General features: G+C 45.4%; 1 protein-coding gene across 1 annotated transcript in view; it reads right to left on the reverse strand.

The window, feature by feature from the left end:
- The window catches only part of efnb3b (ephrin-B3b), an 82,920-nt gene extending 59,384 nt beyond the window's left edge, over positions 1 to 23,536 (reverse strand). Inside the window, exon 1 of the mRNA XM_083936715.1 lies at positions 22,308 to 23,536. Coding sequence (XP_083792841.1) covers positions 22,308 to 22,456 — 149 coding nt within the window. The 5' untranslated portion in view covers positions 22,457 to 23,536. The remainder of the gene's footprint in view (positions 1 to 22,307) is intronic.
- Positions 23,537 to 23,866: the final 330 nt, after the last annotated feature.

The following is a 23,866-nucleotide window of genomic DNA, read 5'->3' on the forward strand; positions in this document are numbered from 1 at the left end:
GTGGGACTTCATGTTTTTTTCCCAATTGGCAAACTATTTAACATTCCAGCACAAATTCATATGCCTCCAGAGGATCTGGATTTTCGCAGTGTGCATATGCTTTTGTTGTCGTTGTATCCTGAGGTTTGAGGCATTGGTATTACTGAGATATTTTTTTCTTTTTTTTAATGTGGCTTTGTGGTTAGCAATGATTAGGACTCAGTATTGTTTTAAAAAAGTGACAATACCAGTGCTTTGAAGTGATACGGTACCAATAGAGGACATTTGAAATAATCTGTCAAAAACACGCGCTCTACTATCATTACCACAGGGCCGTTCACTGGTAGTATTTAATCTAATAACACTTGCAGTGATTGGCTGCAAGCAAAATCAAACAAATAGTCAAATTTTTTTTAGATCTGGGTACAAACATGATCAAATGCAGTGTGACCAAAGACATTTCAGTACAGAGCACTGATACCAATACCTACCAGCCATGGACGGAGTATGAGACGATTGGGCCCCTGGGCTCAGGAGGCCCCCCACTCTGTCTACATAGGAACATGACACCCAAATTCATAGAGTCTACCTTTAGTTGTTTTATAGTAATTTTGTTTTGTATGTCTGTGCATCTGCATAAATTTTTAGTCATTTTGCTTGTCTTTGTGATCCTTTTTTGTCTCTATATGGTCGTTTAGTGTCTTTTTTCAGTCATGTAGCATCTCTTCATGATTCTTTTGCATCCCATTATCATTTTTTGTCTCTTTGTGGTCATTTTTGGTCGTTTTGTGTATACTTGTGGTCATTTAGCATCTCTTTGGGATCATTTTGTGGTTTCTTGCAACATATAGTTAGGACCACTGACTTTATGGACCCCTGGGCCTGTGCCCAGTAGTCCCGTTCGGTAATCCATCCATGCTACCAGAGATGGGTCCGAGAGCTAAACACTTAAATTCCAATTGGAGATCCCTTACTAGAGGAGCTCAAATAAGGAAGATGTGAGGATTGGGACGGACAGTAAATAACATCCCAGTGTGTAACCACTGCAGTAATTGAACTGGATGAATTGGAAACACCTCCAGCCGTTACTCAGTGGGAAGTTCAGGCTTTATCTGCCTGACACCAATCACCAGAATAGGATGATTTTAATGTGGTCATTTCTTCTTGGTTACAGCATGGAGGGAGCAGACAGAGAGATAACAACCAGTGAGATTGATTCAAACTGACTCTATTCAGAGTACAGTTGAGGTGCCACATCCTGCTGGAATATCTGGTCACTCCATGTGCTTTATATGCTGCTCCAGCTTCCATAGTATTTACTCTCTTTAAACTCCCATGAGGCCTTGAGCTAGATATGTGCCTGGGGGTAAAACGGAGGGTAATTCACACTCAGACATGGAATTATAATGTTTCCATGCTTGAAGCCTCTGAATAATTTACAGCTTTCAATGGCGTAACATTACTCAACCAACGAACACTCAGACACACACACACACACGTGCACACACAGACACGCACACACACACATACACACACACACACACACACACACACACACACACACACACACACACACACACACACACAGGTCTGGAACCGCCCAGGCTGTGGTGCAGATTTAGTCATCGCCCTCGCCTCACCAATCTCTCAGTGGTGCATCACTAAATACAGCCCCCCTCATCTCATTCTTTCCGACAGCCTGTGCAGCATATAATTATGTCCCCCCTGAAACCAGGGCAGTAATCTCACACACTTGTCTGGCCATTATTATGGAGGCTCTGGCTTCTCTCTGCCCACACCCTGCCTTTCCTCAACCTCTTTCAGGCCGCACTCGCTCTTTCAGTTGAGCTCTGATTTCTCTATCTCTGCTTCTTCATATCTCTCTTTCTCTTTCTCTCTATGGGCCAGAAAAAACCTGAATGAGAGAAAGAATGAGAGAGAAAGAGAGGCTCTGACATTAACGAGTCTGCTCGTTAAGAAAGGAGGGAGGGTGAGGAGGAGAGAGGAAGGGAGGTGGAAAATGGAGGGGCTGTAATTGGGAGGTTTTGAAAAGGAGAGGGAGAAAAGACAGAATTAGGTTTCCATCCAGGACCTGTCTGAAGGTGTGTGTGTGTGTGTGTGTGTGTGTGTGTGTGTGTGTGTGTGTGTGTGTGTGTGTGTGTGTGTGTGTGTGTGTGTGTGTGTGTGTGTGTGTGTGTGTGTGTGTAGCAGATACAGAAAAGACTAAATATAAGGTGGGAGAATGACTTGTTGGATTTCTCAAGAGGTGCTAAAGGTCAGACACACCTATCAACCAGGTTCATACAAAGGGCCGGCTCTGACTCTCCCTCCTTCTCCCACCAGCTCCCTCCATCTCTCTTCGGAGACAAAGAAACACTTTACAGTAACAGGCTGCTGGAGACTATTTCCTCCCAGTGCTTGTAGCTGCTGCACTGTCAGCAGGCCCATTAAAGAAATGCATTTCATTGGCATTTCACTTCTCGTTGGGCAGGGAGGCTAGAAAGCTGCTTCACAGCACCAGACACATCCTGCAGAGACAGCGCACTTTATGGGAACATAAAGAAGTGTGGATATATTTACTCTTTCTCCAACACATTAAGCCTCAAGGAGTGATGGACGCCACCTTCTGTGGGTTTTCTTTTTTTTTGAAGGATTGAACTTCTCTTGAAACTTTTTCCAACCAACACTTGCTAATAAAAGAAACTGAGAGAAAGTGATATCCTAGTGTCTGAATGAGCAGCCAGAATAAGCCTGTGTGTGGCTCAAAACGTGGGGCTTTGCATTTCTTAATGTGCAAATATATGCCAATAAATGTGTGTGCGCCATGTGTTTGTGTGTGTGTAAGTCAGTGTAATCCTTCGCTATGGGACGCCCTCCCTTCTTCCTGTGCCAGATGAGGAGATATTCTGCCAAATTCGACGGGCAAGTGGGCTGCCAACTGCGAACATACACTCTCAACCGCACACCGAAATCATACACTGGCATGTGACGCATGCATATAGGACACAAAGAGGCATGTGTGTGTCTGTATGTATGTGTGTGTGTGTGTGTGTGTGTGTGTGTGTGTGTGTGTGTGTGTGTGTGTGTGTGTGTGTGTGTGTGTGTGTGTGTGTGTGTGTGTGTGTGTGTGTGTGTGTGTGTGTGTGTGTGTGTGTGTGTGTGTGTGTGTGTGTGTTGGAGGGGGGGGGGTGCAGAAACACAATCTTGGCTGAGTGTGGGCAGGTTTATTCTAGTCCATAGGTCTGGAAGAAATGTTGGAGGATTAGGGAGAGAGCCCACAGAGAGGTAGATGGAGGAGCTACGGGAGGGATGGAAGGATGGAGATGGAGAAGGAGAGGAAAAAAAGAAAGAGTAAACGAAAGATGGCAAAGAAAAGATGGAAATGAGATCGAGAAGCACGATGACGGAGGCCAAGCCGGTGCTATGAAACAGTTAACTCTATGGGTTATACAGAGGAATGGATTATCTCTACCTCTCTGTTTCCCCCCTCCTGCTCCAATCTCTCCATTGTGTGCCACTATAGAGCTCTATGGAAGCAGCGGTGTGTGTGTGCGGGTGGGGTTGAAAGAAATTCCCTCTCTTTCTCTTTCTCTAGCTAAATTAATAATATGAAGCTCTCTATCCCTCTCAGTCTGCTTTATCCTTTTATTCGCCCCCCTTCTCCGCTTTATCTCAGAGTATTCCTTGATTCTATTATTCCCTTGGCTGTATGCTGGAGTTATAGGAGTATATGCTCGTGTGTGACTGTGTGTGTGTGTGTCTATGTGTGTGTATTCAAAGCAAGCTTGACAGTCTGCACACCAAACTGAGCATGAGAAGTTTTTCGCTGGTGAGAGACTGCAGGGTATGAAAGAGAGCAAGGTTGAGAAATGGAGAGAGACAGATACAAGCACGACAGAGGGAAAGCAGAGGGCGAGGAGGAGAGGATTGGAGAAGATGGGAGGGAGAAATGGGGAGAGAGTGGGTAAGAAAAGAAGTGAGAGAGAGAGAGAGAGAGAGAGAGTGATGCAAAGGCGGAGGTGTGAGATGAGACCAAATAGATCAGAGTCACAGTTTCTAATAAGAGGTATGACACACTCTCATCTTTTACCTTTCTTCATATTTTCCCTTATTTTCTTTACCATGTTTCCTTCTTCTATTTCCCACCTTTGCTCCCTCCCTCCCTTCATCTCCCCACTGTCTTCGCTCGTCATCAGTGCTTGAACTGGAGATAAAAAAGCAGCCAGAAAAGCAGACACGCTGCATTTGTGGGAACAAATTATGCGTAAGCATTGTTAATATGAGGGGATAGATGACTAAATCAGAATCCAAAACATGAGTAGCACTTAATGTGCTCAAATTACCTGTTGGGCCTCTGTGCGACGTATATTCATTAATGGGTAATATACACTCACCGGCCACTTTATTCAGTACACCCGTCCAACTGCTCGTAAATGTAAATCTCTAATCAGCCAATCACATGGCAGCAGCTCAGTGCATTTAGGCATGTAGACATGGTGAAGACGATGTGCTGCAGTTCAAAGCGAGCATCAGAACGGGGAAGAAAGGTGATTGAAGTGACTTTGAATGTGGCATGGTTGTTGGTGTCAGACGGGCTGGTCTGAGGATTTCAGACACTGCTGATCTACTGGGATTTTCACGCACTGCCATCTCTAGGGTTCACAGAGAATGGTCCCAAAAAGAGAAAAGATCCAGTGAGCGGCAGTTCTGTGGGCGCAAATGCCTTGTTGATGCCAGAGGTCAGAGGAGAATGGCCAGACTGGTTGGAGCTGATAGATGGAGCATCTGTGAACACACAACACAACCTACTTTCTAGCAGAGAGGGAACAGCAGCAGAAGACCGCACTGACACTTTATTAAGCACCAGGTGAGTCTAATAAAGTGGCCGGGGAGTGTAAACCGACTGGTATGTGACTGTGGCGGTTAAGTTCGGGCAAAATGACAAGAGAAAAAAAAGCTTGTGGTTTGGCTTAGTACTTCTGGAACATGAACACCAGTCCCCCGGGGTTCAAAGTCCTGTGTTTTGGGACCCATCCACCACCCTGACCCTCCTCCCTACGTGGAATTTTTGGCGCTTTCATACTATGTCACCTGATTTCCTTCTTTGCTCCGGGCCTAATTTCTACACTAATAATTATGCGGATTACATACGAATTCCAGCTCATTACTTTTCATAGTTATATGTATGAACAGAGAATGCGGACAGACCGTTTATGGACAGAGGATTTCGGAGGCGCTGGCAGAAATCTAAGCAATCAAACCAGACCTTAGATTGTACCCCACACCTCCTCTCCCCTCTCGCCTTACCCCTCTCTGGCTTGTTTGAGTAGGAAACAAGCCGCTTATATTGTTTTTCCTTTTTCCATGGGTCCAGGTAAGCCCACTTTAATTGCGCTGAAGTGAGCTGCTGCTTCACATTAAAAAGTATTTCACCAGCCCAACCAGTGGGAGCTTTCTATTGTGAGCCATCTAAAGGAGATGCAGTGTATTTGTTCGCTTCGTCTGCGATGCTATTCTTGAAATGAAATAAAAAGCTCTACAAGCTACACAAATTGGACATATTCGGCACTCTTTGGTCAGCAGGTCGGTTTTCGATATTGCAGGGAGGAACAGCACACAGTGAGCTTTTTTTCACGCTGTGCAGGGGAAAAAGTACTGGCACATGACGCAGCACGGTCGCAGTTGCTCACAACTCAGCTTGGTGCACCCACCCATATTGAAAAACAGCATTACAATATCAGCATGAAGCTTGTATTCATCAGTTAGAACGTGGTGGTCCTGGCTGATTGATAACAAGCCAGTATTAGAGGGAAATGGCCGAGTTGAAGCACTCCGTTCCCCCCCACACACTCCCCTCTCTTCCCTCCTCACCCTTCTGTCTCATTTCTCTCTCTCTCCCTCCGTCTCTTGTCAGTGGATGTCTTTAATCAGAGCGTCAATCAGAGTGCGACACGCTTAAGAGAATGAAGCTTAATCCAATATAAGATACACAAGATAATAAAGCTGTTAAAACCATCAGCTCCCCGCCAGATAACAACCCTGTCACCCACATTAAGTCTTGTCTCCCATCTCCCTCACTTTCACTCTCCGTCGCTGTCGAATCTCGCTTTCTTTATGGTGAAATGAACGGTTGTTAAATGTCAGCATCTCTCCATCAGTTTTTTTTTTTCTTTTTTAATTGAAGTCTCTTTGCGTCATAGTCTCCTTCAGGGTTATTATTGTTATACGAGTCTGAAGCCATGAAAAACACTGTTGGATATAATAAAAGTAGACTTTAAATTATGGTAGAAAAAGGGGGGAAATCAAATCGTCGCCGTTAAGAGGTTAAATAAAATTAGAAACATACAGGGAAAACCCTCAAACTGATGGCTTTTTACTTAGAGAAATACCTTTCAAATATTACATAAAGAGGCTAAAACTAAACCTTTAAAACAATAATGACTGCCCTAATACCAACATGATATTAAACAGAACTTTAATTAAAAAGTTGCTGTTAAACTGTAAAATCCTTGACCCTTCAGTCTCTTTCACGACTGACAGACATACTAATCTTCATTCCTCTGATGCAGGGCGGACTTCTGGATGTTGGATTAAAGCGAAGAGAATATTCATAGGATTGGGTGCAGATTAACAAATTCATGTGACCTACTGGACCAACTGGTCAGATTATCAGTGAGCAAAGACAAACGGGGAGAGAGAGAGAAGGGAGAGGGAGAGAGGGAGAGAGAGAGAGAGAGAGAGAGAGAGAGTGCATACAAAAGCGAGAGCTAAGTTAATGAACAAAAGGAAGAGATAAAGTAGGACCGCAGGTGAGCGAACCGGTTAAAGGAGGTGAAGAGTGAAAGCTTGTCTGTGCACTGACAGACGTTTAAACTAAACAGACATTTAACAGACACACAGATGGAGAGATAGTCGGCGAGGGGAAAACGGGGAATTAATGGAGGGTGACTGCTGGAGGAGGGGCTTCTGTCACCACCTGCAGGAGCCCGTGGAAGCGGTGGTTGGGTTTAAAACAGCAGAGATAAGATAGGACTGCGAGCTGTTCATCACATTTATAGGAGAGGTGACATTTAGCCAGACGACAGCTCGGTGCACAGGCCACACAAAGGACAGAAAGTTTGAAAAAATCAGGTGTGAATCAAGGCTTGCATGCACGAAAGAAGGTATTTTGTAATTCTGCATTCAAAGGTGCAATTTTAGGATGAAACATTACCCTGATTGCGACAATAATTTTAAGTAAGAATTCTTAGTATGAGCTGATTATTTGCACTTGTGCTCATCTCTGATTGTTTTTCTAGTTCTTTGTTTGTGTGTATAGGTGCAGGGCCTATTTCTTCAGTCAGAGTATGGGACACCGGTCACCTCCTAAAAACACACACAGAGGCACCTGTCTCTGTGTCTAGGTGAGGCACGGGTGGGACGGAGAGATAGAGAAAGAGCGAGACTGGCTTTAGAGAGAGAGAAGCGGGGCTTACGGAGGACAGAGGGAGGACGGATGGAAAGCTGAAGATAAACTAAGCTTCAGACAGCAAAGCAAAATGTGTTGGGAGAAAGACGCACTTTGTTGTGAGAGGACAGTGGACAAGGGGACTGACAGGTAGGTTGGAAGACGGGAAAAACAGGGGGGCGGGATGCAAAAGAGTGGGGAAAGAGGGGGGTAAATAGACAGAAGAAGAGAGGGGAAAAGGCAATGGAAGGAGAAAAAGAGAAGAGTGAGGGAGAGGAGGGAGGTTCCGTGGTTTCATAATCCCCTTACAGACAGCTTTGTTGAGTGAGTGACAGCCCAGCACGACACGTTAGAGCCCGAGCACACGGAGGCCGCTATGGCTGGAGGGATTATCTCTCCCCTGGTTTCCAACCCCCCTGCGCGCACACACACACACACACACCACCTCATCACTCCCGCCTTGATGGGGTCAAGTGGTAGAGGCCAGTTTCTGTTGTTTTCACGTTATTTCCATGCTCGCCCAGAAACCTTTGCTTTGACTCACATGATTGTGTTGTTTTGCAAATAATGCTTAATTCGCCGATGGAGGGGCGGTAAACAGCAAGGGGTGGTGGGGAGGGGGGGTGTATACAAACCCACGCAGGGCATGTACACAAGTGCACGCACCCACGCATGACGCATGCCTGCCATCCACACAATCACACTTGCACACAAGCAGACGCACACACACAACTCTATTGAGCATGCAAGGGCATCATGAGGGTACAGAAGCACTTAAACAAGACCTTGAGTGAAGTCTTTTGTTCTAGCTAAGCACCACCACAATAGAGTTCGCTCGCCCGTCACAAGAGTGATTACATTTAAGAGGAAACACAAGGAGAGCGCAAAGGTTTTGATTAAAATGAGATAACATATAAATACAGCTGAATTACAGCATTTATGCATTGTTTGGCCGCTCTGAGGCAGTTATGTTAAGGCTTGGAGAAATCAGATAATATTTATGATTTTACCAAGCGCCAGAATACACACCTCAAAGACTGGACATGTTGCAATGCTCAGCTGTGTACACACACGCCACACACAACGGCCACCCAGGACTAAGGTTCCAGATGGGCTAGGCCTAACTGGGACCAGTGGGTCCCCTCAAACACACAGAATTGGGAACCAAATACAAACACCACAGCAGCTGTGTGTGTTAGCATGCAAGGACTTGACTGAAAAGCCAACACCATACAGCCACAGAATTATCAGTGCCATGTCACGGAACGACGTGTCCTTATCAACGGGTTCGTGTGATATCTTACGAAATATGACAGTCTATGTTTTATAGTGTGTAAACGATGCACTTAGTGTGTAGAGCAAAGTGCAATAGATTGTCAAACTATGTAAAAACATTGACCAGCAAATATATCGCAAATCCTACAGAAACAAATTGACTGTGACAAATATTGGCAGACTTCCAGATCTGAGTGCTATAAGTGAGTGGGTAGAAAACATTAATAACGAGCCCAATATTCATGCAGGGGCCAGAGAGATACACATATCTGGTGGAGAAACCTAGTGTAGTGTGTTCACCAGTGAGAAATAATGAGCATGCAAGTCACTAGATGCTTATGATTACATTATCTGTGGTCATGTACAGAATGTCTTATCTCATGAGTTTTAAATGAGCGCTACAAACACAAGCATTTTTTATCGTGTCCTCACTCCAGCTGTAGTCAACAGGCAGCCACAGACACCACGTGTGTTTTGGTTTAAAGTGTACTTGTTAACTGGTGACTCAGCCAAATGTGTCACACACAATCACTCGTTAAACTGCAAAACCGGCTGCTTTGAAATGGTCATGATCCTGTAGAAATTCTGTAGAACTGGAGTCTACTGTTGGAATATCGATTCTGACAACCGAACATGCCACAACCGGACAATTTGAGCTGTATCAGTTTTAAATCCAGTGTTTAAAGCTTGCTAACCTTGCTGTAATAGGGTCCAGTTAAGGCTGTGAAATGGTGACCAGTACATTAGAGTGACAGTTACGGCAAAAAGGGGCTTGGTTAAGATTAAAAATGTGTTGTGATTTGGCTTAGTACCTCAAGGACATGAACATAAACTCCTGTGTTTTGGGGCCATCATCACCATTTTGGCACTCTTATACTATTTCACCCGATTTCTTTATTCGCTCCGGACGTCATTTTTACAGTAATAAATATGTGGATAACATAAGAATCAACATTACTTTTGTAGATATATGTAAGAACAGTGAATGAGGACAGCCTGGATGGAAATAAGATCAAATACACATACAAACACATCCACACACAAGGTGCAGGAGCGCACATGTTCCTCACGGTGACCCACACTAGTGCCACCCATCCATCAAGTGAAAACCAAAGGATACAAGAGAGAGTCTGTCGAAAAGGAGGGCTTTTGTCCTATCTCCCCCTTTTCCCCCTGTGCACTAACATTCTTCTGGCTTGATTTTCTTTGTGGGGGAAGCAGGGAGAGGGGGAAGAAAAGAAGGATGAAAGAAAGGAAGAAGGGAAGAAAGGAGGGTGCTCCATCTGTTTTTCCCCCTCCTGTGGCTGGGGACCTGCAATACAGCTGCACTTCGATGGAAAGCAAGACTGATACATTATAAGAGAGATTTTTGGAAGGGAGGTTAGAGAACGGGATAGCTAATGAGGGAAAGGCTTCCTGATTTCTAGAGAATTTGGAGGGAGTGGTACATCTGCGCGTGTGTGTGTGTGTGTGTGTGTGTGTGTGTGTGTGTGTGTGTGTGTGTGTGTGTGTGTGTGTGTGTGTGTGTGTGTGTGTGTGTGTGTGTGTGTGCGCGTGTGCGTGCGTGCGTGCGTGCGTGCGTGCGTGCGTGCGTGCGTGCGTGCGTTTGTATGTGTGTGTGTGTGTGTAGGCCGGCTTCTCGCTCGCAGTCACTCCCAAATTACTTTGACACCGCAGTGATAGGCAATCATGATTATTCATCCTGTCTTCACTACAGAGGACCTATTTACTGCTGGACAGTGATGAGGGAATGAGTAGAAACAGAACCTGCACATCAAAAACCACCCACCAAGAAGAAGAGGGAGAAGAAGCACCAGACTGGAGGAAAAAAGGGAAAAAGATGAAAGTATTTTTTTTTTTTTTTAAAGGAGGGAATACATTTAACTGTCTGCCAACTAGCTGTAACATGATAACGTCTTGGATATGTAGAAAAGGAAATGGACACTGGCAGCGAGGCAGACAACGACAGAGAAAGTGGAAGAAAAGACAAAAGAAATGAAGGGGGGATTAGTGCGGAGAAGTGGACTGGTTTTACAGACGACGAGAGGGGCAAGAGTGCGTGTGGGAGAGTGCGGAGCCGGCGAGCCGAGTGTGTGTGAGGGCTTTCAGTGGAAGCTCTGGGAGGGGCGGGGGGGGGGGCTCTTTTGTTCACGGGGAGCAGAGGGAGGAGGATAAAGTGAAGGAGGCAGAGTGAGAGAGTAGAAAAGGAGGAGTGGAAGGAAGGAGTGAGGGATACGCTACTGACGGAGGAGGGAGGGGGGGTACCTCTGAAGAAACTCAACCCCTCCACTTGGACTTTTTCCAGCACTGAGAGCAATAACATTTTTCATCTGTGCATGCATGGGTATGTGTGTGTGTATACAAGCCCTCCACTGTGTGCATGCATGCCTGCCAGTGAATATGAATGCTGCTGTGTGTGTGTGTGTGTGTGTGTGTGTGTGTGTGTGTGTGTGTGTGTGTGTGTGTGTGTGTGTGTGTGTGTGTGTGTGTGTGTGTGTGTGTGTGTGTGTGTGTGTGTGTGTGTGTGTGTGTGTGTGTGTGTGTGTGTGTGTACGCTGGCTGCAAGACATGAGGACAAAGGCAAGAGAAAGAGAGAGGGAGAGGAAGAGAGCAAAGGAGGGTAAAACCGCTAAAAAGCAGCTCTGTCCCTTCAAGCGCGCACTGAGTCGTGTATTATAGCCAGTGCAGAGGTATCAGATGATGGCATGTGGACGGGGCAATAACAACCTACTTCAATGCTCTTTCTATACAAGATGGATCTTGTTAGTTTCTTGTCCAAGATAACAAAGCACTGTGCTGCACTCCGTATACTGCAAAAACCATTTGGAGGCAGTTAGCAAGTTACTCCTGTGCTTCGCCTTAAATTATCGCTTCAGGTTGTTTTATCGGGAAAATGTCCGCTTTTCAGGAAGAGGGAGAAACAGTCTTGTTTTACTTCGACAACCATACATTTTGGAGTTTATCCAATACAGGTTTGAAAGAGGCGCATGAACCCAGGAGGATGATTTTTCAAGTCGAAAGAGAGCAATGTAACCCAAGTGACGTCAAAGTGACACTATGTAACATTAATAATGGTATCAAATATGTAGCTATTAGCTAAGGTATCTAAGCTATGTCAATAGAGCCACGTGGTGAATAGTTTTGCTAAGCATTCCATAAAAACTGAAAGCTGTCCTTTTTACATTTGTATGTCTGGATAAAATAAACTGGATACAACATGCCAGGTCTGGACAATATGGCCAAACTCTATCCTGATATAGGTCATTTCATATCTCGATATATATCCAGATATAGCAGGTTTTCTGGTAATTCAATAGATTAATGTTCCATATGAAATACCCAGCCTATAAGCCTGTGAGAGCCTGGATGGTTGCCAAAACACAGGACTTTCACTCGGTGGAGCGGCGTTTGTGTCCCAGAAGTACTACGCCAAAGCCCAGTCTTTTCTCAAGTACAAACCATCATCAACAGGAAGAATTCCTAAGCCAGACAAGATCTGTAATAATGATCTGGGGATAAGGAAAGAACAACTACCGACAGAAGACAAAACTGGAAAAAGAAGATGCCGATGGATCAGGCATAAACTATGGAAAACCAGTGTCTCACACCACCAGGCAAGCTTTGACATGAAACCCTCAAGGTAAGTAGCCTGTGTATACCCATGCTGCTGCCTTACACGCATTTTATTTCACTTGTAGTTTGTTTACATCTATCCTTTACATCGATCCAACATGGCAGCAGACGCCAAGTTACCTTTTCGATGCAGCCTTAGATACTTCTTCACTTATGTTTGTCTTGCACAGCAATAATCGCTAAATGCCATTGTGTACACATGAATCTCTGACTCATCATCTTCTTCATTGTCAAATTTCTTTCATTCTACATACATCATCTGGTATACTTGATATTTGAATGATTGGCTATGAGCTACATAAGGACGCATTTGATAGACATTCGTAGCGCCCAATAAATGGCTCTGGGCAATCGTAAACTACGCCTCAAATGTGAGAATAAATGGATGGTTCCAAGACCAAATCTTCTTGAGATTTGGTCACGTTAGCCAAGCTAGAAGGGGAGAGGAAAAGAGGCCGGCCAAAGAATATCTGGAGACAGGATCTCCAGGCAGACATCAAGAGATTGGAATACACCTGGGATCTAATAGAAAAGGAGGCAAATGACTGCAAACTCTGGAGCTCCCTTGTCAACGTCCTTAACTCCAGGAGGGGTGTCAGGCATAAGTAAGTAGGATCACGGATGGACCAAACCAAACCACAACCTTTTTTTCCAATCTTGACCAATTCGTTTTGGTGCCTAAACTTAACTCTCACAGTGACCTACCAGTCGTCGTTTCACAGCCTTACATAGAACAACATCCTTCATAAGATATCATATGAATCAGTTTGCGTCAGATTTTGTATCATATCCAATAAATTGTTGTGCATATACTTTCATAAGGCATCAATATGAACCCCATCAGATGAGAATACACTGATTAAATACTTGACACAGTATATCGTCATACCCCCCAGACCTAAGATTTAGGGGTGCTGGCAGGTGGATTTTAAACTTTGAACAGAGCCAGGCTAACTGTTCCCCCTGCTTCCAGTCTTTATGCTGAGAATAGAGAATTGCCTCCTGGTTCCAGCTCAATACTTGATACATGAGAGTGCTATTGATCTCTCAGGCAAGAAAGCAAATAAGCATATTTCCCAAAATGCTGAGGTGCTCCTTTAAGATAATATTCTGGGGGTAATGTTAAGACTGATATAGTTTGTATATATATCAGCTTTAACCGTTTCTCTTCTCCTTCTCAGCATCAGTGAAACACACAAGCAGGAAACCTTAGGACAAAAAAAGCCCTGAGATACACTGACCACCTCCAGTGAATGCTAGGCTGCCCCACATGAAGCCCAAACCGTCTGAATCCACAACTGAAAAGAATTTATCTTAATCTTACATTTCCATCTTAATCATGCATTCTTAACGTCAATCCTTCTTAAATTATATCCAAAGCAGAACCCAGGAAATGGAGCGTGAGTTTTTCCCTGCCGCTAGCCAAGGTCAATTTCCCCATAGACTGGAACAACGATGGGCTAATGCCAAAGCCAGATGGACTACGCTCACTGTACGGTCTTTTACCTCCTAATTAGAAGTATGCATATGTTCACACACGCACACACATGCACACACACGCACACACACACACACACACAGAGAGAGAGAAAAAGCGTGAAGCCTGGGAAAATAATCAAGGTGCTGGGCGTCTGTGATGGAGAATATTACAAAAGATCTGAGGTGGAGAAGTAGGCCTGTGCTCATATGGGGTAATAAAGGTGTTTGTCTATTAGTATGCCAAGTTTCAAGATGATTGGTCGTTATAACAGCAGGGGTAGAGCAGGACAAGGTTCCTCACCAAAGCCTCTTAGCATGAAGATCATCTCTGACCCATTGTAAGTCAATGGGTAAAGATTATCTTAGGCTAAGATGCTTTAGAGTAACAGGTCTCCACATCTCCCACACAGGAGACCCGACATCTACTGCAACAGCCAGAGGATCCACACCCCCTCGAACCCCCCCCCACACGAACAAAAGCCATGGATTGTTTGGTAGTTGAGCAGCGAATACTTGCAATGCTTTGTTACCAGGCTCCTTGCAGGCAGGGTGATTCATGTATGCTTACTTTTACTCTGGGTTTCTGCAAATCTCTGGATAGCATCTTCTAATGCCAAAAATATAAATGTAAAAATGAGATATTTAAAGACAAACGCCACCTGGCTGGAACCACTTCATCACTTACAAAAGCAGTTACCGGCTGTGCGCCTCGCATTTCTGGGCCCATTTTTATCGTTTGATGGTGTATTGTTGTTATTCTTGACATGACTTTGTGAAATTGTGTTCCACTTCAGCTACAATGGAGCACAATGAAAGGAAAGCATCCCTGCGAGTGTCAGGTTTTGGAGTGTGTTTTGCAGAATCAAAGAGCGAGGACTACTCGACTCACCAACAATCGCACAGGATGAAATCCATCAGAAAACGAGGCAGAGACGCCAATTGACTGTAGCCTCAATAGGCCGTAATGAAAGTTGACTTTTGAATAAGACTCTTAAACTGTCTAAGAAATACTGGGGTGTCTTGCATTTACTGTATTATTCTCTCTCTTTTCCCCTACACACACACAACACATTCTCTTTTTATGATAAAAAAGGCGAGTTCAGCAATAAATGTAAATTACAACACTTCTTCCGGGAGTGCAATGAACTTCACATATTGATTATACAGTGGAACAGCAGAGCTTTCTTTTAAAGGAATTGATTTAGCTTTTGGCAAATTAAGTCTATCAACGCATTGTTCTGCCGCGAGGCATTTGGCATCATTTCTGCCTCTGTTAGTTCTGCGTATTGTATGTGTGTGAAGTTTAAGCACAGTGTGTGTTTGTGGTCGTCTCATGGTATGAACTGTGGTAAACACTGAGAGGGGAAACAGCTGCCAGTCTCTTAATCACTCCACGCAAAGTTGATCAAAGAGCTCATTCTACCCCCAAAACTCAATGAATTCCTTTAAAGCTTACCAGGTTTCATGCTGGACTTCACAGGGATAAATATTATGGGACGTGTCAGTAATGAGGAATGAGGGGCCGGCTCAGTTGTATGTGAGCAGGAAGCAGCTAGTCGTGGTGGTGACCTATAGATCGTCAGTCACTCTCCCTGTCTGGGCTGTGTCACATCAAGCCAGTACCACTGTCAAACCCACACCATCCATCTCTCTCTCTTAACTCGCCTTCCCTCACTGTCGTTCATGCTTTTTTGTTTCCTCCCCTGACCCTGCTCCCCTCTATCTTCCCCTCATCTCACTCTGACAACACCCACTTCTTCTGCTTCTGCCCTCTTGCTTGTATCGGTCGAAGATGTTTGCCAAAACTTTAGCCGTGACAAGGCGCAGCTGTCCAACAGCACAGCCGCTCATTTGTCTCTCTTGTGTAGACACACACTTTCTCTCTCCGTCTTCCTCTTTAACATTCAGTAACAAAATCATTTTTGGGGCTGTCAAGTGATGGAGTTTCAGTGCTGATGAAAGTGACGGGACACAAAGACTGAATCTGGAATGAACTCTGGCTGCCGGGGGAGTGACTGGGAGATTAGAGGACGTAACATTTGTCTTTTGTTTTGCATTTTACAAGCTCTGCATGTAGGGTGCTATGCAAAAGAGGACTCCACCTCGTTGCTTGAGGGGTGAGCAGGTGTGAACACACACTGCAAAAAATATCAAGTAATGTCTGTCTTATAGAAGAAGAAGAGCACAAATGTGTTTGCCAGTAGAAATCAACCTTTTTCAACAATTTTTACAAATTTAAGTGTCTTGAAACGGGAGGACAATGCAGGTCGCTGCACTGCACTTTAAAGCCCCCCTCCAGACACATTTTAAAGTATGTGAAAATACTCTGTTATAATTAATAATTTGCTTAACATGGTTTCCCACGTTAAAAATCAAAAAAAAGAAAAACTCACACAACTACTCTTTTTTCCTCATTGAGAAATTCTGGATGTGGCCGCCCATTACCAACGCTCGCACTAGTTTGAGACTTGTGTGGTGACTTTATTCTAGCATCTACCCAAGGTTGACAGACAAAAGAGAAGTGTGTGTAAAGATGGTCAGGAACATTGGAGAAATTCAGCTATAGTGTTACGTGTTTGAGCCCCACACCAGGTTCCGACAGTCTAGTCAAGGAGCGCCGCTAACGGACGGCCATTCCGTAAAGTTTTGTAGAGGGGCAGCCCGGCCACAAAAAAACGAACTGTTTTGTTTTCATTCTCTGTACTCACAGTCTGGAGGTTTCAGTTTTTTTTGCTGGCTTTTGTGTACAGCAATATGTTTGCGGTTAAGCGCAGGCCTAATCTAGCTTGAGCAGAGTATGTTTGAATCTGAAGTACACAGACATCTCCTCCTCCGGGAGAGGAATGTGAAAACATTGTGAAAACCTCTCTAATGAAAATACTTTCCCCAGATACAAGTTAGTATAGTCAAGGTCAGACATTTCTGGGGACATAAAAAGAAGGAAAACACTTTTTCAAGTGTATGTGTAGGGGGACTTTAACTGTAGAAAAAACTTGAAACAAGCTGATTTTTATTGGAAACAGGTTGGAAAAATCTTATTACAGTGGCAGAGTTTGGCCAGAAAATAAGGCTTTACGACTCAATTACAGACCAAAAAAGGGACTTTTTGCAGTGCGAGTGCACATGGCAAGAATCAGAATGGCTTAGGAGATCCTAACACACAATTTAGTATTCAAGGCACAGGCACACACATACCAGCACATCCTCTGTCACAAACCAGAATAAATACACACACACACACACACACACAAACACACACGCAACGACAAGAGCGTTAACTCCATCCCGCTGCTATGCTGTTTATCTGGAATGATGCCGAAGCCACAGTAGCTACTGCGATGCGAGCCCAACCCAGTGTTTTTGAGATGTGCAGGGCAGCAGCAGAACCTGGGAGACTGGGGATACTGAGCCTAATACTGAGGCGCGAGGAGAGGAGGATGAAGCGATGGCACAAGAGGATGTGGAGGAATAAGAAAGGGCTGAGGGGAAGAGCTACAAGACTGGAGTAAAGGAAAGGATAGAGAAGGTGATGAACAGCGTGACAGAGGTTGCCTCACACACACACAGACACACACTTTCATACTGGCTTCTCATCCCACTAGTCTGCTTCTCTGTGTCACCCGGGGGAGGAGGATTGACCTGGCCTAGTCCAAATGCTGCCAGGAGGGTTGGATGATCCTGCTTAGGCAGGGTGTGCTGTGAAGCAAGCTAATGAGAGGCCTGTGTGTGTGTGTGTGTGTGTGTGTGTGTGTGTGTGTGTGTGTGTGTGTGTGTGTGTGTGTGTGTGTGTGTGTGTGTGTGTGTGTGTGTGTGTGTGTGTGTGTGTGTGTGTGTGTGTGTGCGTGTGTGTGTGCTGTCTGGCTTTGCTAAGGAGCTCTGGGTTCAGCCACCCAGTACAATCTGCCCAGTGATGCTGGGACACATGTGACCCCTTTAGACCCAGGGCCTGGATTACTGTTACCACTACCGCCACTGTGAATGTGAATGTGTGTGTGTGTGTGTGTGTGTTTGCGTGCGTGCGTGTTTCCAGGGGAGAAAGTTGCTTGTTTCTGCATGTGTTCCAACATTCTGAACTTACTCAGCCAGCCCCACGCTTTTAATCTCCTTCATCCTAATCATCAGCACTTTTAACAATTACCAAAATCCCAAAGTCACTTCTAAAGCCCCCGGGGACTTGGGAAGTAAATTAGTTCTTTAGCTAACCCCAGCATATTTACAACACTTCTTTATAGCTATTATGATGTTGATGAATGTGCACTGCCCCTGCCAAATAAACTTATAATCGAGTGATAAAATAATGAATGAATTCCGAGTGGAACAACAGTCCGTGACGCCTGCCAATTTCCTCACCTCTCCTGTGTGTGTGTGTGTGTGTGTCTGTGTGTGTGTGTGTCTGTGTTTGTGTATACGAGTGTGTGCGAACATCTGCCCTCCTGTGTTATGTGTCTTCTCGCGTGCGTTAAATGCTCACTTGCACATGCGACAAAGTAGATACATTAGGACCACACACTCTTTACACATGTGTCCGACATAGATGGGAGGGGAGGTCGAGCCCCCCGAGTCTCTTTTATGTGTGTGCAGACATCTGTTGAGAACATGTGGCTAAATTAGATCTGTCTGTTCATGCCTCTTTATTTTCATACCCGTGTGTCCATCTGACTGCCTGCAATGCCCAAAGAAAGAATAAAAGAAAGAGAAAAGGCTCAAGCCTCTGGCCAGATTGGCTGCCTTCTCCTTCTCCTTCTCCTTCTCCTTCTCCTTCTCCTTCCCCTTCCCCTGGCCTTTCCATTCCACCACATCAGCTGAAACCTCTTTTCACAGCTCCTGTTGCTCTCAGCTCGTAAACTTACACACACTCCTCTTTTTCACCAAGGGAGAGGGAGGTAGGAAGAGAAAGGGAGTGAAGGAGAAGAGGTGGAGGGCGGGGGCGGGCTGGTGCCTGCTTGCTTTAACAGGCAGCCCGAGCAATATGGTTCATATGCTTCCCTTCTCTCCTTTCTCCACTACGTTCCTTCTCTTGTTTTTACACTCCCTCGCCCCTAAAATTTAAAAAAGAAGAAAAAAACTACCCAGTAGATATTCTCTAATCATTTAGCCTAAGGATGCGTGTAGGCTTACCAGGCTCCTGCTTACTTATCCACACAGCCCAGAAAAGCCTTGGTGCATGCATGCATTATTCATGAAAATGAAACCTGCGGGTGGGTTTTACGGTGATGAAACCGGGTGTGGAGTTTGGAACATACATACAATCAATAAACGGGTGGAATGCTGCTCCTTCGATTCGACACCCTGTTTGACCCACTAACACTTATTCCACTCTCTGCGCTCGGCCCCAGAATGCCCTCGCCAGAAAGATTTCCAGTGATTCTTTTTAAAAAGTCTTTTCTCTGCTTTTTTGTAGTTGAAACACTTAGCCCAGTTAGCTAGTCTTTTATCCGGCGCCAATTAGCCGGCGATTAATGAATTATTGAGAAACGGGAAGGGGGGGATTAAATTTTAATGTGGATCTTAGGGGGAATAGTTGTATTACAAGTCACCGCGAGCACCGAGCGAGGAGACGCCCACCCTCCGCAGCCTTTTACAATAATCTACAGCCGTTTACCAAAGTATGGGAGAGAAGAGAGGAGAGAAAGCGAGCAGAGGGAGGGGTGAACGGGATCTTTTGGCCTCACAAGGGCCAAAAACTACAGCAGTCCATATGTGATCAGAGGAGGGATCATTTTCTTTGACCTACAGTCTTTGAGTCCTTGTGTGTGTGTGTGTGTGTGTGGGGGGGGGTGTCACCTGCCATCCCAGCACCCACTCCACTTCAACCAACCCCCCTGCCCCACACTCCGGAGCAGTAATGTAAGATTCGATCTTTCATTAGGGCGGCCGTGTAAGGCCGATAATAGGAGATGCTGAGATAAGGATAATGTATGTCTGGGGGCAGGGGAGCTCTTCCCAAGGTGATCGTTCTGGTTCAGTTCTCTCTTCCTCAAGCAGAACCTGTATTGGCACTTGAGACTTAACTGGTATTGATTTACTTTGGGTTAGGACTGTCTCTACCCTCTGCTCTCTCTACCTCTTTTTCTGTTTCTCATTCACCTCCTGGCACCCGTCTCTGTTTTACTCCTCCCCGCACACCTCTTTCTCTCTTCTTTCCGGCAGGTTGTAGTAATATCAACTGATGGAGCAGTCGATGAAAGGGTGGATGCAGCACTTAATGACCGTAAGCATTTTAATACTGTATTTTAATGTAACTCAGCATGATCATTTTATTTATTCCAGGGAATTAATCAAGTAGTTTAGCCTGAGCATGTATCCTCCACTACACCCATGGGTGCCTCCTTTTCCTCTTCACCTCTGTCACTCCTAACACATCTTTGGGTGCGTCAGCGGCTGCTGTAACGCTATAATTAGTAGCTGGATGTGACACATGTTTCCAATTTGCTACGTCTGGTCACTGCACAGGAGAAGGGGAAGGGGGGGGGGGGTTGACAGAGCGAGATAGAGACAGACGGGAAGTGACAGGAGGCAAAAAGGGGCAGAGAAGGACGGAGATGGTGGAGGAAGCCAGGAGAGGAGTGGAAATAGAGGCATCATAAGAGGAAGAAAAATATAAGAAAGAAGGGTGAAAGGTAAGAAGGAGAGAAGGGAGAGGAGGGTGAGGAAGAGCTGATTGCTCGCAGACGCGGAAAGAAAGAGGTGGAGGGGAGCTGCAGGTGGACGGTCCAAACTTCAAAGCAGAACATCCAGCAGAGGTTCAGAGGTTAACAATGTGACAGTCCATTTGCTACACAGACAGGATGTGAACCATACTTGCGCTCCTGCACCTGATTGAGACAGACTACTGCTTCTGCTTACTTTGCGCCTCATTTCAGAAGTACAAACCACACATGTGTGGGCTCCGGATTTTGTCCTTGGAAGATCTGCACTATATCAGCCCAGGGCCAAAACTGCTTTTGCCCTGAGGCGGCGTAAACTAAAGTACTGCTCTTGTCATGAAGAGACCGAGGAGAAACAAATGTGGATACTGTGTAAAAGGGCCAAGAAAATAAACTGGAGGAATGACTAAGCTGATTAACTATGAATAGAAAGCTTCATGAATAAGCTTCATAGTATACAATAGGCTTTGTATTTTGAATATATGAGTGAGCAAATCTGTGGAAATGTCTATGGAGCCACCACCCCTCTAATTGCAAGCCAGGCCCATTCACTAAGCCCTGACACCCACCTAACACTAAACTCCATTAGGAGACAATCACCTGGAAGGCCTCAAAAGCCCGAGCTGTTAGCTTCTCAGTGAAAATTACCCTCCCGTGTCCAACTCTACTCCCTGTCGGGTGAATCCACCCACTGCTGACAAAAAGCCCTCATTAAGGGCTTCATGGCTGGCTCCACAGCGGGGGCCCACGCACAGTCACATCAGTGGAGAGGGGAGAAACTGGGCAGGCCATAGCCTACAGCACATGGACACATTAAAAACCTGTTAGACTTTTTTTTTCTAAAAAAAAGCCCCCGGCATGGGTGTGAGCTGGGGATCGCAAGTTTGGCAGAATGCTACAGTAAGCTCAAATTTGCTTTTGTAGTTTTTTATGCATTGTTGTAAGTAAGTCATAAAGGAAAAGGCTCAAGCAGAATTTGGTGACCTTCATGTATTTATTAGATGATTCATATAAAGTACCATAGCTCCAGTGTGTCCCCACAAATGTAGTCAGGACTTGGGGAATTGGTTTGACTAACCCCCCCCCCCCCCCCCCCCCCCCCCACACACACACACACACACACACACACACACACACACCATCACCACCTCTACACAAGCCGCCTTGTTACTCTCCAGCCCCTCCTCATAGCCACCGGGCGTCTATTCAGACACTGGGAAATGGGCAGAGGTGTGAGAAAAGTGGTGTCGGTCGTTAGGCCAGACGGCTGAGGTGTTTAAAATGACATTTCCTCAGCTAATGCCTGTCACCTTCTCCAGAGGAAAGACAGCATGCAAATGAGCATGGCCGAGTGTGGGCAGAGAGGCCTGCGGGGCCGGGGGCCTAGACTCTAATCAAGGTCATCCAGCAGCAGCAATTAGAGCATCACACATGTCTCTATTACCCGCACACTGCCTGCATCTTACAGGGACTTCATCAATTAAAAAAAGAACCACATCTGGATTACCCACAATAGTCGACGGGAGTGTGACAAACTCAGAACAGCTGTGGAGCCTGCTGCAGCTCAGGGTGTTTATCTGACTGCGCTGTTTCCATCGAACCCCCGCTAGGATGCAAACAGCCTTGTTTTGGGAAGAAAGTGCAAAAACAGTAGTGAACTGCTGAACTTTCTGGTGTTTTTCATGTCATGTTTAGGCGCACTAGAGCTACAAATCTTCTCAGCAGCTCACACTTGTAATTAAAGTGATTAATCGACCATTTTCCCCCTCTTTCCTGGGCTGGAAACTTCCAAGTTCAGACATGCAATTAAGCGCCCAGTAAAAATGTAATGTCTGCCAGTCTCTTACCTTTCGTTCAGGGAATTCCAGTAGATGGGCTCCATATTGCTGGCCGTCGTCCCCAGTAAATCCAGTATGAGTATCAGCAGGATCCAAAATCCATTCCCACTTCCTCGACACGCCATTTCAACCCTGACACCCAGCATATGCAGCCCCATTTAAAAGAAATGGGCAATAATTTCTGCTGTTTTCAATGCTGTAGCCAAGATTCTCAAAAACAATGGATGTGCGACCAGAGCCGACAGGGCTGTGGGTAGAGGCAGTCAAAGTGTGAAGTGAAAGCCCGCTGTATAGAACCTCATGGATCCACAATTCATCAAATGGAACTGGGTCGAACCAAAAGCAGACTGGAAATGTGCAAGAGAAACTTATTCAATCCGTGCGTCTGGATCTCCAAAATCGAAGGCTTTTTTTTCTGCGCGTCCACGGCCGTACTATTTCGGTGCCAATCCCATGACTTTCCCCATTAATTTGTCAATAGTCCTCCTTTTTACAAAGCAGGCCTCCTCAGCTCAAGTATAACTCCACTGAATCTGGATTTTCTCAAATGTATCGCCACCCAAGAGCTATTTCTGTTGCCTTTCGGTGCGTCCTAATTGTCTTTTTCCGAACAATGTTCCCTTGTTCTCTGTGCCGACTCTGTGTGATTTCTCTCCCATTACCTTGTTTTTCTCGAAAGATCAACCTCCCAACATATCAGGCTGGACTGAAAAGAAATACAGCCAGTCTGTTAGAATAAAACAGCCGCGATCAGAGCAAAACTGGGAAAGCAACGCGTTAAAACGGAAAAGATGTCACTCGTGTCCACAGCTCCATCCTCATAAAGACATGTTGATGCTCGGTGGGCTTAGTCAATGCGCACTGCAATCCTTCTCCTCTTTGTAAAAAAAAAAAAAGACGCACAGGTTCAGCACGGCTTGTAAATCCGCAAATCCTTCAGCGAGGGATTCGTTGAAAATGACAAAAAAAGGACAAAAACAAATCAGAATCCAAATCGATGAGAAGTCCAAGAATCAACAAGAGAAACAAACTAAAGAGCTAGAAAAGCAGCTCCACTCTCATGCTGTCGCCCCCCCAAGAAAGCCAAGGCGAAACTTGCGAAGTGATTCTTTAAAAAAACAAAAAACAAAATAAGATGCGAGTTGTGCGCATCGGTCCCGGTTGGAAATTGACGCTTATCTGATGTAGCGCATCATTTGGATTCGCTTCTCGGCTTCAGTCGTTATCTCATCCGTCTCTCTGCCTCAAAATCCCACTGGTTTGACTTGCCCTAATGCTCGCAGCACATTGACAGACCGACTGGCTTGTTTGAGAGGAGGAGGAGGAGGGAAAAAGGGGACGTAGATGAATGGGAAAAAAATCCCCATCCTCAGACTGGCAGGCAGGGCGCACTGACGGAGCGCAATTCTTCCAGGCTTTTTTCGGGGGGGGCGGTATCGAGTCCCTTTCAGCACCTCCTCTCTCCTCCTTCTCTCTGAGTTTCAGGGCCCCCACCTCCCCGACTCGGACCTCTGGACTCCCTGGCGCTCTATTCTGCCTCCTTTTCAAACGAAGAAGCAGCCCCCCCA

Source organism: Echiichthys vipera, assembly GCF_963691815.1.
Source record: "Echiichthys vipera genome assembly, chromosome: 22".
NCBI lineage: Eukaryota > Metazoa > Chordata > Actinopteri > Perciformes > Trachinidae > Echiichthys > Echiichthys vipera.